The 12,463-nt window shown below is 43.0% G+C and overlaps 1 protein-coding gene across 9 annotated transcripts in view; it reads left to right on the top strand.

The window, feature by feature from the left end:
• Positions 1 to 12,463, top strand: part of fat1a (FAT atypical cadherin 1a) — a 73,657-nt gene that overhangs the window by 33,732 nt on the left and 27,462 nt on the right. For 7 of the 9 annotated variants that reach the window (XR_004213313.1, XR_004213314.1, XM_031863358.1 and 4 more), the window contains exons 5-8: positions 2,586 to 2,915; positions 3,980 to 4,196; positions 5,498 to 5,566; positions 6,064 to 6,203. Coding sequence is in view for 7 of the 9 variants with exons in the window: in XM_031863358.1 (XP_031719218.1) it covers positions 2,586 to 2,915; positions 3,980 to 4,196; positions 5,498 to 5,566; positions 6,064 to 6,203 (756 nt within the window). In the remaining 2 variants the exon portion in view is untranslated. The remainder of the gene's footprint in view (positions 1 to 2,585; positions 2,916 to 3,979; positions 4,197 to 5,497; positions 5,567 to 6,063; positions 6,204 to 12,463) is intronic. The other 2 variants (XM_031863361.1, XM_031863360.1) reach the window with 1 other exon arrangement.

Here is a 12,463-nt window from a genome sequence, read left to right as displayed (position 1 = left end):
GAGCATTGAATGCAGTAAAACAACATATGGCCAGTCAGAAAAAAGCAGTTTCTCAGTAGATAATCAGGACACAGTGGATCGGCTCTGATGCGACGAGACGCACTCCCTCTGGTGCAACTTCTCTTGTCTTTTGTGTGGTTTGCCTAATTATCAAACAAAGGCGTTTGATGAACATTTTTCCCAAAGACAGATGCGTGGTTGACGAATAGTGCGCGCGCACACGGTTGCGCACAAAGCATCTTTATGATGTTCTGTGCTGGCACATTTGGAACAGGCCTCCCTCCATAAACAGAGTGCCGTTTCAAGGTTTATTTGATCTAATCGGGGATAGGAGGCACTGTACCGTCGTATGTAAAAGCTTGCGTGATCTAAATGTTCATTACGCAGCACAGGACGGGCACCGTGTCCAACTACATAACACATTCTCCCTGAGAGAGACATGCACGCTTAGGTTTCTCGTCATCCCGTTTAATTCATTCTGCTCATGTGAATAGCCGCGGACACTGCGAGGAAAAAAACCCCGAAAAACACATTACTTCAGTAATTGGAACGATAGCAGCAAATGGTGCGCGCCCGGCCCTGGACTCCTCGCGGTTCTCACCGAAAGCACTTAGCAGATGGTTTTAAATGACTGTGACATTTGTCCTGCCCTTCAACAGTATTTTTGCAGCTCGAAGCGGGAAATGCTCACATCTCTGCCAAAGCGCTCCGACGCGCAACCCTTGAGCCCAGTTTCCCCGAGACTAGATGGAAATCGTGTTTGTTTAGGTCAGCCCGCGGCACCTTTTTGCTTTTGACTAAAGTCCTCAAACTGTGCACTCAAATGTCCGAAGACACGTCGGGAGTGTTGAATCGAAACATGCTCTTCGAAAAGTGAGCATGCTGCCAGTCGTGCTTGATGTCATGACTCAAATTAAGGCCCCATTACTGATTCAGTTGTGCGACACCGTCTTTTTTTTTTAACTACAGTAAGTACTTCTGGGGTTTCTAGTGGAGTGCAGTAAGTCTTAATGTTAATTAGCAGTGCAAAGTCTTTGTTTGCAAGTTTGACACGCAGCGGTGGAGTCAGTGCAGCTGGTGCTATCATAGTGAAGAGGTGCAGCTAATTAAAAATAATTATCTCTGGTGGGTTGTTCGTGCAGCAGCCATACAAGCTCCTGTTATCATGATCACAGGCAAGCGTATGAAACCTTGTTCGAGATTGGGATCGTTTTTCGTTCACCGTTACAGCCTCCAGATTAGACAAATGGTGTTTACCCGAATACACCGGCCCTAGCTATTGACTCACCAGGGGCAAGAGTGGATCCACTTTAATTTGAGAAAATGAGAAGGAAACGTTTCTCTTGCCCATTTAAATTGGCTCTTTTACATTATTTAACTTCCAAAGTGATCTGCTAATCACGCCACCATGCGTATAATACCTGATCTTGAATGATATATTCCCTGAATTAGTTCTTGTGCCCCGACATACCTCCATATTGATTGGTGCTTGTGTCTTTATGCATAAAATTACATTAAATCAGGCTAAAATAGGGGCTCACGACAGAGGTTCAGTTGCCCGGTCAGTCAAGTGGGTCAGAAATCTACTTGCCCAAAGTCAATTTTTACTTGCCCCGATATCATTTTATTTATTTATTGTATTTATTAAATAATTTTATCTATTTGCAGTTATCAAATAACAACAAAGACTAAAGTTAATTGTTATGTTTAATCTTTTGTTGTTGTTGTTGTAAATTAATCAGAACAGGACACAGTGTGTCATAGATGCAAAGTAATCTTGGACATAGAAAATGTTACCGCTTGCCTTCAAGCCAATTGCTGGTTTTAGAATCCCAACATGGCATTTTATCCATCCTATTGTCAATCCTTATTGCTGAGCCCTTCCAGGATCTGGAAGGTCCTTACATTCAACCAAACAAAGTGGTTTGAACCAAATAACAACCATCCAACCAAGGGACCAAAATTGCTGCTATTTAAGTCCCGTAGCAGTGATGAAAATAGAAGAAAAAACTGCATAAAATCCAGCAAGTCTTGTATTTTCCTGCTGGAGAATTTAGCCTTACAAGACTCAGAGATTAGTATTTATAGTTCTGAAAAGTTCTTCTTACAACATCAAGACACTTTCAGTCAGGCGACCAGCGTACTTTAGATCTGCCTCATTTTACTGTGGAGATTAGATTGTTAGGTACCTGCCTGTTACTGATGTATGTTTGTGTTTTTAAAGAATGTGCAATAGAAATGACCCCCTGCCAGCAAATCTCAGAAGGAGTTGCCTTCAAGTTTGGCTGCTGGTTAAGTTGCTGAGAAGGAAGAGGAATGAAAGCATGATGAAGGGAAAAGGCTTGCTTTCCTTTTTCATCTCTTCTTTGATTTATTTTACTTAATCATGACTTTCAAATGCAGCATTCTTGATCGTTTCACGTAACGCTCAATGAATTTGCTGGGATTATTAACCTTTTCTATATATATATATATATATATATATATATATATATATATATATATATTTGCTTTTCCTCTTTTCAGTCTCCACGCTTTTGAGTCCCTGAACTTCTTGTCCTGAAGTTTTTACTCTTTCTCCTCAGATCACGGTCACCGACCACGGCGTTCCTGCCAAATCCACGACCGTCCGCGTCATCGTGCGAGTGCTCGACGAGAACGATAACCGGCCGATGTTCCTGGAGAAGATCTACAAGATCAAGCTCCCGGAGCGGGAGAGGCCGGAGAAAGAGCGAGCCACGAAGAGGGACCCGGTGTACCGGGTCATCGCATCGGACCGGGACGAAGGAGCCAATGCCGAGATCTCCTACAGCATCGAGGAGGGAGATGAAAACGGAAAGTTCTTCATTGAGCCAAAAACCGGGCTGGTGTCTTCAAAGAAGTTCTCCTCTGCGGGAGAATACGACATACTCACAGTGAGTATCTAATCCCAGTGCTTCACCCTGTCCTCAGCCTGATGGTCTCCTAGTGAGCAGTACATGTTTACAACAGATGCTTGTTTGTTGTTTTGCTGTTGTGTTCTCCTCTTTCTCTCAAGTTTTCTTTCCCCCTTTGTTTCTCTGCCCTCCTTATTTTTTCATTTAATTTTATTTATAGAGTTTTTGTGTTTAAAAATGCAGGACAAAGGTCTCTGTAAAGGAGATTAAAAGATAATTGGTCCACTCACATCATGTTGGTCCACGAGTGTAGGAGGCAATTAGTAGCAAAAAAAGCATCTACTTTAAAGTTTAGGAAGCATGCTCCAAAACACCAGTCCACACTATCTAATTAGGATGCCATTGTTACAAGGATGTACCGTTTTTCCCTGTATTCCTATGGTCTTATTACTGTAGTGCCTTCGTCATCAAGAGACACATTTGTCAGTCATTAATGTTGTGTGAAAAACCTATTTTTTAAAAAAATGGATCTGTCAATCTTCCACCTGGGAGACAAAAAGCAAGAATTTACCTCCAGTTCAGTCATCACAGTTGGCTGTGTGAACTACCGAGGTGATACTTGAGGCTCATCTTTTTTGATTTAAACTGATTTTCACCAAGATTTTTATGTCCCCACACATCCAAAGTTGTGTCTCCTTCTGCAAGACGACACTGGCCACCAGAGTTTGCAGTAATTGAAGTCCACACAAAAGGCCGAAACACAAAAGAAAGCCACACAAAAAGGTGTATTGTTCAAAATGCACCGTTTTCCTGCCGCTTGGACAGCTCAGAGTACAGAAAAGCTCTAACGATTGAAACAGAACCCGTTCTGTGGATTTGTGCCATAAATAAGGTGGTTCTACTTAATGTAATATGGTTTATTCACATATTTTATCTGCAAGCCTTAACACAAGCTTACAATCTACAATAACACGCTTTTCTGTATATCTACTTCTGTAGAGTTTCAGGTGGAGGATCCACTAGAGAGTCTTACAGAAACTCATTTGCAACCTAATGTTGCATAACACTGTGTAACACCTTTCACTCTCTGCCTCGTTCCCAAGATTAAAGCCGTGGACAATGGACGTCCTCAGAAATCATCCACTTGTCGTCTGCATATCGAGTGGATTCCCAAACCCGAACTGCCGGCCGATGCAGCTCCCCTGCTTTTTGAGGAGTCCCCCTTCACCTTTTCTGTGATGGAAAGCGACCCAGTGGCGCACATGGTGGGGGTCATCGCCACAGAATCCTCTGATGTCACCGTGTGGTTCGAAATCACAGGTATTGCTCAGTCAAATGCATCTCTTTCATTGTGTGTGTGTGTGTGTGTGTGTGTGTGTGTGTGTGTGCATGCATACTGTGGAAATGCTCCATGTCATAGAAATATATATCGTATCCTCTTTTTTAGAATTAACATAATGTTTGTTGTGTGATATCTCTCGGAATAAGTTTCCATTAAGTTTATGAAGAGTTTGAGTCGTAATGATAATGGTGGTAATCTGACTTCCTTCGCCATGTTAGGGGTCAAAATGCAGTCACTACATATTTGGTCAAAATAACATTTTTGGCATTTGTATTAATATATGACATTATGCCATAGAAATGTATACTTTTGTGAAAAAAAAGCAAATAAAAATGTCACAGAGCGCCAGGCAACTTGACAGCTAGCTAAAAGCAGGAGAGCATTATAAAGCGTCAGCTAGCAGGGACAATAGCCTCGGCTAGCCTAAGCTAAAGCTAAAACTAAATTTACTTGTGTGATTTATTTTTCCCTGGCTGTATTCTGTTATTGAAAATATCCATTTTGATGAACCAACATCGTGGTAGTTCAGTTTTTTATTCCACATAACTTAACGAGGCTGTAGATGAATCCAGTCATGATGCAGCAGAAAGCTAAACTCCTGCTGAATTAGCTTAGCATCAGCTTTTGATTCTGGTGGATTTATTGTGGTTAAACTGCGTTTAAATCACTATTTGAAAAGAGATATTAATGATAAACTGACCATTTACATGTCGTACTCACATTTTTTGTGCTTATGTTGGTTTTATGGCAGTTACTGTATGTCAGATCTTTATAAACCTAAACAGGCATGAAATTAAGGGAGGATTGGTTCTAGTTGTTGAGCAGTTTGATAGCCATCTTCAAAACTTTAAATCAATTTTCTCAATTTCATTGTTTCCATATTACTGAGTGTTGCCTTTGAAAAGCAGGTTAGATACCAGAATTGTATCATAAATTAGAAACTCACAAGCAAAATATTGGGACTTTTACTATCTTCTGTGGGTGAGCCAACGGAGATGCTGTGTATTTCCTTACAGTTTCAGTAAGCAACTCTGTTTTTAAGAGCAAAAACTTAACTTGTCTTATGTTAAATGTTTTTTAAACTTCTGATATGCATGAGAAGACTTAAATTGACAGCTTTGAAAAATGCTTGCCTCTTCTTCCCCTCCTCCCAACCTGTCCTCCCTCTAATCAATGTCTGACTGACACGTCTCTCTTTTCTTCTCTTCTCTCTTTCCGCGCTCGACTTTCCGCTTCCCTCTTTTCTCTGGAATGTTCTGTGTGGTTGGATTTTTGCAAGACGGCATAGAGGATACTGAGATGTTTTACATCCTTCAGATGGCTTGTGACCACAACTGTACAGCAGAAGGTAGCTGCTGGGATCTCCTTATAGGCTGTGCTGTTTTTAGGAGACCATCATACAACTGTGGTTGACTTGTGTTGTGCAGCTGGATTGATGTTGTGCCACATCTCCCCCCATAAACCTGTGACCTGATTAAGATAGAAAACCTCCTCTCCTCACCATGTGTGATTCTACACCTACTGTTGTGTGTTTGAGCATCATTTTATTCAGCATATAAACGGATGTGCTGTGCTTTTTAAACATTCATCACGCTTATGTATCCATCCTGTTGGTGTTAAGGCAAATTGCATGAAATAGCTATCATGTGAATGACTTTTAGATAAACAATAGGTAATGATATCAGTGTATCTATTCATTCTCAGAAAATTGATGTTTATATGCCCATCCCAGCACCTCCCGTTCCGTGTTTGTGTAACCTTGCTACATGCACACAACCAAGAGACGAGCTGTCACTAATCTTTTGTCCTTCATTGTTGTTTGTACCAAAAAAAATGATTCCACAGGTGGTAATTATGACAGCCGCTTTGACGTGGGCAAGGCCAGTGGAACCTTGATTGTTGCACAGCCCCTGGATGCCGAGCAGAAATCAAATTACAACCTGACGGTGGAAGCCACAGATGGGACACGAACTGTCAGCACCCAGGTAATTGAAACACTAATGAAACGGTTGGAAGCTGATGAGGCAGTTGTCATGGTTCTGTTGTTCTCATGTGAGAAATGGGAGGAGGAGGAAAGAGGCCGGTCGAAAAGCATCAGCCGAACCGTCCCGCTCGTCGTGAAATGTTTATGTTGCGACGCTAACATTGCTCTCAGCTGACAGTTTATAGATTTGAGTTTCGTTACGTCCCGACATGACCTGACTTCTAACTGTGTAATGGAGCCCGGGGGGGGGGGGGGGAAATGGACAGAAAACACAAAAGAAATATGGGATCTGAAACAGTTTTAAGAAATCTTCTTTTATTGTTTGGTGCTGCCTGTTCACTAGATTTACTAATGTCATTATCAGCTCACTAGATGGGGAGAAAGAAAGAAAAGAAAAACATTCCAAAAATACTTCATTAAAATACTTTAAATACTTTTGTTGAGCTAGTTTTCAACACCATGATTTGGGTAGATTGTGCTCCTATTCCGCTGTTCTTTACCATCTGAGTTGAGCTCCTGGAATCTTCCATTGTCTCATTCATGACGCAGAGCTGCTGCGATGATGGTGCCGTCCAGCCAGAGTGTTTTTTCTTCATTTTTTATATACATTCTTGAGCCCCTTCCACTCCGCCCTCTGCTGTGTCTCTCTCTCTCTCTCTCTCTCTCTCTCTCTCTCTCTCTCTCTCTCTGAACCTGTAAACCTTCCCTTTGTCTTCTCGGAGAGGAACAGATCACCTTGGTCTTCTCTGAACGGGCTCTAAATAACTAACCAGATTACACTCATACACACACACACAAGTATGCTCGTGCTACAGTGGGGAATTGCAATATCAACTGGAAAGATGCGTTCATGCAGAAGAAGAAAAGCATTAGGTAGGCCTACTGAACCATAAGACCCGGTGTGAACCAATTTGATGAAAGATGAAGCTAAAAGTTGCTTCCAAAAAAAAAAAACTTTCAAAGCAGTTGCATACTTGCATTTTCATACATTAATATGCTAATTTAATCCTTCTTGCATATATCTTGCTCCCTAGCTGATACCGGAGCTGAAACGCCACCATAAAAGCTTTTAAGCATGCACGTTGTCTTTAGTTTTTGTTCAGATGGTCATGCCTTGTCCATGAGATTTTGAAGGTTTTTACGTGGTAGTTTGGGTCATATGGGATGGTGGCATTCAAAATGTTTTGTCCTTTGTCCTCAAAGGGGGGGGGGGGGGCTTCAGGGAACTGTAGCTGGAAAGGAATCCATTTGTTGTCACTCCGTATGAATAAAGCCTTTCATCATCTGGCTGCTGTGCTCCACTGAGCCTCGGATGAAGCGCCGCCTTTACTGGCATTTTGCAGCTCATCCGAGGAGGCAGCACGTCCTTTAGTTTAGTTCAGAACCTTAAAACAGTTTTCTCAGCCAGAGTTTTCTCTGCTCGCAAAGGCACTTTCTTAAGAGACACTTATTGAAAAGCCTCTTACCAACACTGGCACACACTGACATTCTAAGTCCAATTAATCACATTGAAAGGATAACCTATTCAAAAGGTATAATTCTCAGTAGAGCCCGACCAATACAGGATTCTTTGGGGCCTATTCTGATATCTAGGGAGTTAAAAAATATTCCATATCGACATATCAGCCGATATTCATAAAAAGCAATTAAATGGTATCTAATTTACACTGTACTTTGAATAAGAATATTTGGTCCCTTAAATAAATACATAATCTTTTATGAACAACTGTGATCTCAATATTGATCAAAAAATAATCTTGGTTATCATTTTGGTCATACTCGTAATCAATATCCTGAAGATAATAATCTGTCCCCAAAACTATCATATCACACTTAACACACATTTTACTGTAAGCACTGATTGATAATCAACAGTTTTCATCTCCACAAGCCATCACAGCGCCATTGAACAGCCAGTTTCAGGCAAGAAATGGGTCAAAGAATAATCCCTGGTACGGTATATCAGAGGAGGCTGATCGTGCACTGTTTTGCACTCTCTGCACATTTTAAACGTGCATATTTTTGAATGTATCAGCAGAGCTGTGTGTGATAGGCTCTCCTGTATGAGTGCTAGTGTGTAATCCTACGTTCACACTGCAGTGGCCCGAATGTGAACAGCACAAATCACATGGAGTCTGATCTTTTCAATTCTGATATGGGCCGCTTTCATTTGTGGTCCTGAGTCAGATACAGGTCAGATTTTTTTATTTATTTTTTTTCTGCAATGCGACCTCATTCTGAACAGTCGTTTTGGAATCGTTACAACTCTTACGTCACTCTAGATCTTGTGGAGAGATGTAGCTAAAACGGAAGCCCTTGACATCTAGAAATTTGGGATGAAATCTGTTTGAGTGAAAACGTTCACGGCGTGATCCGTCCACCCGTGGCACTGCCGCACAGAGAGCCGCGCTGCAGTGTGAACGTAGCCTCAGTCCCCGCACACCCGGCTGCCCACTGTAGGTCAGCTGTTTTCCTTAGAGGGAACGGATTTACTGAATTTGTATGCTCCATAAACCACACTTGTGATGTGATTGAGGCCAGTTGCCTGGGAAAATGCTAAGAGCCAAAATAGTCTGAAAAAGGCATGCGGTATTATCAGAAACCCCAAAACTTGTGTCGGCCTTTATGCCTTTTGTTGTTGTAAAAATGAGGTGAGAAAGAAGCCTGTGTCCTAGCAGTATCTCTCCTTCATATTTGATAGATCACATTCAGTGGCAGCCGGTTGACTTGCACATATTTGTGGGAGAGCCTTGAACGTCCTGAGGGATTCAGTGTACCGAGTGCTTCATGTTTCAGGAAAGCCTCCTGAGTGTTTTGGCTACTAACTTGTTTATCCGATAACATTGTTCGGCATCGACAGTATTTGCTCTGCCTGCGGGGGTTTAACAGAAACTAAAAAAATGCACCTCTCGCTGGGACGTTCGTGTTTATCGTATCAAGTGTGAAACCAACGGGGGCTGTTTGTCAGACCACACTGAAATGTTTTAATTTACTTTTCGAGATAGGTTGCAGTCATGCAATATGAACCCCTTAGTTGATCCACTTGATTGTATAGAATTGGGATTAACCACTTGCACGCTCGAAAATATCTTCTAATATAACATCTATATATTTTATCACATAAAAAATAGATTTTCTTTTGTCATCAGTGCTCGCGACATAAAATTAATCCGAGAAGATCATAAGAAAAACGAGTTGAACATGAATTTGTCGACAGCAAGTTGTCTTTTAAACAAGTCTTGCAGGAGTTTCACTGCAAATTAGATCTACCCGATCACACACATGCGGTGCACCTCGTGAAGCTCAAAGTTAGACTTATCTATTCCTCAAATCAAAGTCATGTGGAAGCTGTGCAGGCAGACGGGCTGGCCTATTTTCTCTCTCCTTGGAATGCTTTTTTTTTTTTGCAGCTTTTTTGTACCCTCTCTCTCTCTCCTCGTATCCCTCCTTGTCTTTCTTTCTGATTTTCTCCCTCTCCAGTTTTTTGCTCCACATTTATTGGCCAATGCAACGCAGGGTCGATGATTACTCTTGTTTGGGTGGAATGAAAGGCAAACAAGCGCACTGGACCCGGTGTGGGTAGTGGGCTGTGTTAATCCTGTTTTGGGAACACGTCGGAGTGCTCGGTGCCAGTGCCCTGCCTTTGCCCAGAACCTGCCACCTGGCAGGGGGTCTTCCTCTCCTCCAGCATGGCACAGGAGGACAATGAGTGCAATGAGAGCCCCCATGTGTCCTTTTCTGGATACAGAAAACACAAAAGGTGTTTCGTTATTTAGAGGCCTCTGTTTTCTTTGTGATCTCTTAAGCAGGCTTTTGTTTTTGAATATCTCATCTATTGTTTCTTTTTTAAAAGAGCTGAAGATTAAGAAATAACGTTAAATCCGCCGTGCCTCGGAATCCAGTGGTGATATCAGCATGACGCTCGCGGTCTGTGGGAGGTCTACGAGAAACAGTCGGCCTTTCTGTTATCTGCTTTCCATTTGACCATTGTAGCACTATGAAGGCGTCTCTGAGGGATCAGCTGATGCAGCCGCATTCTAGCTCGGGCACCTCATAGCCAGGAGGCAGGCTCGGCATGGAGCCCGGCCTCCCCTCCCCCACCTCCAGCTATCCGACATCCTCCCTTAGCCATGCAGAAGTACCTCAAGCTGTTCTGCTCACAATCTGTTCCTGGTCTCCTGTTTCTCATGTTATCTCAGTCCGTATTACAAAGACTCTCTTTATGTCTCCCCGGAGGGTTCACCTTGTTAACTCTTACTCGTATGTTGCCTTGCCTTCAGTAAATATCAAAGCTGACTACTGTATTTTTTATTTTTTTTGCGCGTGTAAATTTCTTTCATTCCCGCCCACAACCTGTGTTTTCTAAATTTGACCGTTTCCCTCAGCTGTCTTTGTTTCTTCACCGTCACTTCTCTTTCATACTCTCATCTCACCCTCACAGCACTTTTTCTTCTTCTTCTGTAGCATCTCCATCTGTCACGTCTTGGGTCTGCGTCTCAATCTTGTTCCTCTCCATCATTCCCAGAGGAAGCCACATACAAAGACTTACAGAGTTTTCTTCTCCAGCAGCATTTCTGCTGCAGTCAGGCTGTATCATGCTGCTTTGTGATGTTTTGGGGGGGGGGGCAAAGTTCCTCTGAAGTGTTGTCGAGCCTCCTCGCGAAAAAGGAAAGGCAAGTTTCTGTGTGCATACGGAGGCTGAATAGCCTTTTTGTGTGCTCGCTAAACCATCTGAAATAGTACATTGTGGCTAGACGTGGACACCACTGACCAGGTCCCATTCCCTTTTCTGCTTCTTGACAGCGCTATCAGCTCTTGACACCTTCCTCACTATTCACAAGACGCGCTATCTGACGCCGGCCAGATTGAGACACATTGGACGGCCTCTTTGTGCCGATTCACGTGTGGACGTGCGCATTTTTATGAGCCCGTGTGGGGGAGGCTGCATGCATGTGCATCTGTGGGTTGTGAGACATGGCGGATCTGGTGCTACAGTATATGATGTCTGGCTCGACATGAGGAGAAGACATGCTTGGAACGCGATAGCTGAGGGCGCAACATACACTAGAGGCCCAATTGCATATGCTTTTTTTTCCAGGGTTAATTCCTCATTCGGAAATTGTGTTTATTTGACATTACGCTTCCTGAAGAGCAGCGTGACATGGGTCGCTCGTGACACATGACTGGTGGCAAACAGCCAGTTTACAGCACTGACAGACAGCATGCAGCCCAACACTCCCCCCCTGCAAGATGACATCTGTGAGGTTCGGCAGCCAACATCGCAGCACACAGCAGATTGTTAGTGTTATCGGTGCTGTCAGATTGAGTCTATATTTGTCCCTGATATAGGCTCACAGCGCTCCACAAACGGTATTATGACGGAAAAACAAAAGTGGGCAGTCGCGTTGACCAGAGATCTGACAAATCCCGGTCAGCTGGCACGCCGTCAACTCGGGTCAGAGCTTCAGTGTTCCTGCACCAAACAGCTCGGCTCTGCCGGATTCCTTACGGGACATCACCACCTGGTGTTTGGTATGCAGGTGTCTAATCTGGGCTGATCCCTTTGTTCCCCGTGTTTGGCAACGGTAGAAGCCCCTCGCTGGCCTGGGAAGCAGAGATGGCATTCCAGCAGCTCTCTATAATCCTCTGTCGGAAGTCCAGTAGACGAGTGGCTGGTGTTGATAAAACACGCTCCCGGTGGAATTTTACAGTTTGGGGATGTTAGATTCTTTGTGTGTGTGTGTGTGTGTGTGCAGAAAGCACAGCGGCTGCACTTTTATGCGCGTCCAAAGCGAGAAGCACACCTTTAGAGATCTGTTTCATGAGTGAGCAGTTTTTGTGATAACATCAGCAGAATATTGAATCTGCAAAACAGTTACACAAAAAAAAATGTTATAGCCTCCTGAAACCTATATGACTTTTTAGATACGTTATATATTGTTGATGTCCCTGGATGGGGCTTCTAACTTTCCACAGTTGACAGCTCACCGGCAAATGTTTTTTTCAGCCATTTACTCTAAGTTGAATCACCTGCTCCTGTATGTAGCTCGCAGTTCATTTAGATGCATTGTGTTCTTTCACCATTGATTTCCTGTTTTCACTGTTAGCAGCATCAAGTGGCCATTCAGTTAAAATATTGCTTTTGCCATCATATGCATCGATCTGTTCTATATCTACACAACGCTGCGTATTACTGAAGAGCCTGGGAGAATGAGTGTGTGTGTGTGTGTGTGTGTGTGTGTGTGTGTGTGTGTGTGTGTG

This window comes from Anarrhichthys ocellatus, unplaced genomic scaffold (assembly GCF_004355925.1).
Source record: "Anarrhichthys ocellatus isolate YVR2014 unplaced genomic scaffold, GSC_Weel_1.0 scaffold28, whole genome shotgun sequence".
NCBI classification, from domain to species: domain Eukaryota; kingdom Metazoa; phylum Chordata; class Actinopteri; order Perciformes; family Anarhichadidae; genus Anarrhichthys; species Anarrhichthys ocellatus.
Note: the sequence above shows the minus strand (reverse complement) of the source record. Positions and strands in the feature narration are given on the sequence as shown.